The 6440-nt window shown below is 32.5% G+C and overlaps 1 protein-coding gene across 1 annotated transcript; it reads left to right on the top strand.

Annotated features, from left to right (window-relative positions):
- Positions 1-99: 99 nt before the first annotated feature.
- On the top strand, positions 100-5448 carry LOC126829340 (V-type proton ATPase 16 kDa proteolipid subunit c). The gene is made up of 3 exons (XM_050559140.2): positions 100-292; positions 1613-1802; positions 3629-5448. Exons 1-3 carry the CDS (start codon positions 211-213, stop codon positions 3834-3836), a joined length of 480 nt encoding a protein of 159 aa, XP_050415097.1. The 5' UTR covers positions 100-210; the 3' UTR covers positions 3837-5448.
- The last annotated feature ends 992 nt before the right edge of the window (positions 5449-6440 follow it).

Below are 6440 nucleotides of genomic sequence, written 5' to 3'. Positions count from 1 at the left end.
CCAAAATGTTAAAATCCTGCTGATTGGTTAGCTATCTTTCATATGACGAATGAAATCTCGTGACTCAGGGGCACCTGTTGGCGTAGCAGTCACATGATCATATGACAATTTCATTATTCGCCATCTTGCGTGGAAGAACAGAGGAGTAGCATTAACTAAATCAATTATATTTATTTTTCTGGTTTACTTTTATTCTTTTACATCATAAAAATGGCCGAATTCAATGCAGACGCACCTCCATACACATCTTTTTTTGGAGTAATGGGTGTTACATCCGCCATGGCGTTTTGTGGTGAGTATCGGAATCGGCTTGCTGTCATTTTCTCTGAATCTGAAGCCACCATCACTATCGTATCGATCAGAATTGAATATGTAATGTACATATCCTTCAAAATGAGCTCCATTTTCGGTACTGTGAGGAATTAGTGTACATTTATGATAACTGATCATACGATTTTATTGGTTTAAAACAGAATTATGTACAAAATGAAACCATAATGAAAGATTGGAGTTATGTCCGTCACCTATAAAAGATCAAACGTATTTACGGTATTTGACACTCGATCATTCATTCATTCATTAATTCATTCAGTGTGTACCGGCTTACTACTGGAAGTTGATGCTTATAAATTATAGAAAACATACGTTTTAATGCTGTTCTAGATCCTAGTTAGGTTTATTTAGGGAATATTTGATCATATCTTATGATGTTAATGTAGTGAATAAAATGGGCCATGTCATCATGCAGTGAGTTGGTCATGTGATTATTACTTACCACTTACATAAATTATCAAATAGGCCTAGCTAGATGAAAGATAACCATAATCAGAATTTAAATACAAAGTTTTCAGATCATTATAGTAACCACATATTCAGTTAATATTACCTGCACATTGTCATGCACATTTACTAGTTTTGTATCAAAATTAACAAGCATATATTTGTGTTTTCAAAAGTTGTGTTCAATATACAATCATGGAGGCAGGGATAAAATTTAACATTAATTGGCTTAATGTGAGGAGGTTATATAAATTTATTAAGGAATAAATAATTAAATCGAATGTTTATTGTGTAATTTGTGTAAGCCAACTAAATTGTAAAGCTGTATCCTGCTGAAGTAATACTAAGGCCTACATGTATGTTATAGATTTTCTTTTTGGTCTAAAATCAAAATTTAATAAATATTTACATTTTAGTGATTACAGTAAAATGTAACCTTATATGTACCGTATTTTAAAAAAACAAAACTATATGAAATAAACTTGAATAGACATCTGCTGTAGGTCTATTCTTTCTCAGATGTTTTGTCGAATACAAATCTTAATGAATCAAGAACTGTAATATTTGAGTCTGGAGGGGGTTGTTAATTCAGTGTCATTTTGTCCATGATTGGCATACATGTGTCAACCGTTGATCTTTCACTCACATTGAATCATAATTACATCATTGAAATAGACATTATCAGAATATTAGTTTTAGAGAAATGTTTTTTTCTGAGTTTTATTTTGCGACCCAGTGTGCTGTGGAAGAAAGACATTGCTGATGTGCTCAAAACTGAGGGTACTTTGTATCTATTCCATTTTAATGATGTTCAAAATTTCTTTCTTTTCAGCCTTGGGAGCTGCTTATGGAACAGCTAAATCTGGTACTGGTATCTCAGCTATGGCTGTTATGCGACCAGAATTAATTATGAAATCCATTATTCCAGTTGTCATGGCTGGTATTATTGCTATTTATGGTCTTGTAGTAGCTGTTGTAATTACACAGAATATCACCAATGATAGTTCTTACACATTATATAAGTAAGTCATTCTTCCATTTTGATACATAATTTATAATTGAGAAACTTATAACAAATACGTCGAGGGTGTCCATTTGGCTACAAGTATCGGTAAAAAGCTCAAGTTTTTTTGGGTTGTATGGCCAAATGGTTAACGCGTGCGTGTTCAATCATACGGTCGGTCATTGGGTCAACTGGTGTGGTTTCGATTCCCCGGTTGTACGTGACAAGGACTGAAGGAGTAGGAAGTCTGTCCAACCTCATGGGTTTTCTCTGGGTCCTCTGGCCGAAATGACCTAGTTTGTGTGATGGGAGTTACCCCCCCCCCTCTCTCTCTCTCCATTTCTCACTCTCTAAAAGTTTTGTCCTTATTTCAAATAAGATTGAATAATAAGTTTACATTCAGGCCATTAAGTTCAATTTGTGTTATGGCTTTCCTTTTAATATTTTTATTCATGGCTAATCATGGGATCTGTGGTGACTCCGTAAATCTTGACAAATATTAGGATTTCGTAAATTATTATTCTTGTTGTCTTGGTTACATGTACTTAGATACAAGATCCAACATAACACTTTAAAAAATAACATGTGATAAGAATAAGAATGAAATCACCATTACATGTATATAACACACAGTAATAAAGTGCTTTACTAATTACATGTACATGTAGATGTTCCCTCAGTAAATTTCTTGTGGGTTTTCTCCGGTTTCCTCCCACTGCTAAAGACCCCTATGAGCAAGCGAATAATTGAAATAAAATTGAACCATGTGTTAGTCCAAAAATGACTTAGTTTGTGTCAAGTGGACGTTAACCCCATTTCTCTCCCTCTCCAGTCATTTTATGGTAAATTTACATACAGTACCTGTTATTGACCTCATTCTGAATTGGGTGTCATGTCATAGCCGACGCAGGAGATACTTTCTTAAATAGGTGTATGCGTCACACCCGCATGTATTAAGCTTTTTTTTTTCTTTCTTTTTTTTTTGTTCATTGGCTTTTTCTTTCCTTGTTATTCACTTTGAAGACACATTAGACATTAATTTGAAACTTAAGTTTGTTTCATGATACCAATATTGATACGTTGAAGAAAGGGAAAATCCAGAAAGTTTAGTTTTTGGCTATGGCTCTTTAACATTGGTATCATTCTGTGACTTTTTTGGACAAAGTTTTTAACTTGGGTATGATAATTGAAGTATACAGAATATGATTTGAAGTTCCATTAGCTGACACATATATTCAAGAGAACTAAATATAAATGTTTAAAATGAAATAGTTATATGTAGGTCAACTTTAATAATTTTAGATGTATAGATAAAGCTGATGTCAAGATTAAACCTAATTTTACACAGTAGGCCAAAAAGGAAACAAGACAATATCCGCTTGATGGATGTCTCAAAACAAAAATATAATACTACAGATCTTGACCCATAAAATAGCACATTAGGTCAACCCAATCCAGGCCCTAAGTTCACAAAGCATTCTCAGACTTAAATTAAGAATTTACTCAACTTTCAATCACTGTTTATGAGAAATACCTTAGATCCAGAAACACAGAACTTTAGCATATAGTTTCTTATTGATGTATTTAATACATTTAAGCAACAAAAGCATTATAAATGGCTATATTTCAGTTAAAATAAGGCCAGTACTTTTTTTAACTAAATGATAGATGTTTAGCGCCTTTAAGCTTACAGTGATAGATATTATGCACCCATTATTGAAATTACCACTAGTGTTTGGTTCAGTATACATGAAGATGAGATTTCAATTTGTGCATAGTTTGATAAAAGTTCATTTAGTTTACTTTAAAAATATTATTATTAATGTGTACTTATTCTATTTGCAGGAGTTTTCTTCATCTTGGAGCTGGATTAAGTGTAGGTTTGAGTGGATTAGCAGCTGGTTTTGCTATCGGTATAGTAGGGGATGCTGGTGTGCGTGGTACTGCTCAACAACCTAGGTTATTTGTCGGCATGATTCTCATCCTTATTTTTGCTGAAGTATTGGGTCTGTACGGACTTATTGTTGCCCTTATTTTGTCTGTCAAACAGTGATTACATTCGTTATTTAGTTATAAATTAAACAAGAATATGGTAATGATGAGAGGAAAGACGATTCTAAATCTATATGTGTAACGGGTCTACTTTCATCTCGTTGTTCCTGTTGACTTTGTTAATATAGAAAGCTTTATAAAGTTAACACCTTCCCTGCTTTCTAAATTAACTACCATCATGCTTTATGGTTCATAAGACAGCTTGGTTCTAATAAACTATCAATTTATTCTTACTAAACACGCTAGAGGGTTGAAATTCCTTTATTATTTAAAACTGGTGATACTAATATTACATTAACCAAATGTGTGTGTTGTGAACCATAAAGATTGATTATTATTATTATTATTTAGAACAAATTTATTCAATACGACAATGAGTTAAAAAGAAATAAACAACCGCCAGTGATTAAGGCATTGAATAATATATGTACATGTTGACCTAGAATATGTATATATCCGTCATTCTTGTAAGTAAATTTCCTTTTGTTTTTCAAGTCATGTATGATTGTATTTTTTTTTTGTGTGTACTATGTTAATTAGTGATGTGTGAGGACTTGTCACACAGGTGTTAATGTAATAATTAATTTGAGCACTTTGCCAAACTTCATAATATAAACTAATGTTATTTAATAATAATTTTGGATCCAGATAAGATAATAAAAGTTTAAGAGCTTTTTATGTACAACTTGCCTCTGTCTAATATTAGTGCTCGTACACATAGGAGCGCATATTATGATATTAATTCTTATAAACCGACCTACTTGATCTAATATTTTGATATTAACTCTTATATCTTACGTGTGACTTGGTATCACACATTAGATACATGATCTAATATTTTATAATCTTGAATGATATAGGCTATATTTGCCTCCTACACAATGGCTACATGTACATGTATACCCAGCATTTACCAATGTACAAGTAAATTAATTGTAAATACAAAGTCTTTAAATCAATGGATTTACTTTAAAAAATTATTAAATAAAGAAATTGGGGGATTTAATGTTTTTACTTTTTTTGTTAATTGATCATTATTTCGTAGCTTGATTCATCCTCGTGCATCATGTCTTTATTATGTTGAAAAATGGGAAAACCAGACTTTAATAAGGAAAGTGTTTTGTATGTAGTTTCGAACAGGTAGATTCAACCGTACATGTAACATTCCATCTAAACACTGTGCTAAATTTATTTTGTTTGTGTGATCGATACATGGTAGATTTATTGAATTATTAAATCATAGGATAGTAAATATTGTAAGTATTGTTATTTTATGTACAGATTGATTGTAAATTGTTTCTTGATGCATGCAACAAACTTTTTCAACGCATTCAAGATGGCGAATCATGAATTTTTAACCAGAACCACACATAAAAATGTCAAAATTTAAAGAGACAGTATCAGTCATGTTTTTAAAATATTCTGAATTGGTTAGCCTCTGCCGGTTTTATTATTGTGATGTGTTATAATAATAGAATTGGTAGTGTGGTTATTTAAACTTACTGCTCAGATAATATATTATGTAGATATAGAGATTTATGTTTGTGTTTTAGAACACAACATGTACAATGTATTATGTTCATTGTAATTAAATAAATATCATAATCTAATAATCATTTCTCTTGTTTTCTTTAAAATATATACATTTCTTCTAGAATCCTATTACTTATGAGTTGCGAGTTTAGAATACTGATAGTTGCGAGTATGTTCAATTCGTTTTGTTTTTATAGTTCAAAATTTTGTTTTACTTGTCTTTACTACTGGAGGATCTGGATGAGTTGTATAACCAGCTTTCTGATTGATGTAAAGAATTAATCAATGAAACTTTCTGTTACGATGAGTTCTTGCGTATTGTGCACTGAACTGTGGGTAAACAACTAGAAACATGAACGCTGATTGCTTAATCAAATGTCTGATGTCAGAGGGTCAAAAGCCGCTCGTATGACCTGGTAGTAGAGGCCATCAAAAGTATAAAAAAAATGAAACGAAATATAGATCTGTACTTTTATCAGATTGCATGTAAAGGAAAATTGAGAGAGGAATGGGTGGAAATGCTGCTGTCATAGCACAACTAAAAGGAATATTGTCCTGGATAAAGAAAGCATGATTGTGTATACAGTGTCAAGGGTCATACTGTGATATATATAGTTCCGGATTTACTTATACTTTTGACTTGCCCTTCCCTTAAGATTATGACCTGAACATCTAGGGGTACTCCGACAAAGGTGTATATTTTTTCCACTGTTTTAAGAGAGGTAAATGTCCACTCAACACAGACATTTTAGGACTAACATGGTTCTATTTTATTTCAATAATTTGCTTGCACGTAGGGGTCTTTAGCAGTGGGAGAAAACCCACAAGGTTGGACAGACGACCTTACTCAAGTACAGACGTGGAATAAAAAACCATGCCACTTGACTCCATCAGATCTTATGATTCAACACAGCAGGCCGGATTTACCAATAGCATATTGGCCTAGAACTCGCTGAAACTAGTTTGTCATGCAGCTGGCCAGCCTATAATATTAAAGTGTATACCAAGTATTTGGGGTCCCACTGATAAGTTTGGCCTAGGGTCAACATGTAGGTAAATCCAGTTAGTTGAA

The sequence above is a fragment of the Patella vulgata genome, chromosome 8, assembly GCF_932274485.2.
Source record: "Patella vulgata chromosome 8, xgPatVulg1.2, whole genome shotgun sequence".
Lineage (NCBI taxonomy): Eukaryota > Metazoa > Mollusca > Gastropoda > Patellidae > Patella > Patella vulgata.
The sequence above is the reverse complement of the archived record's forward strand: the minus strand, read 5'-3'. Positions and strand labels throughout refer to the sequence as shown.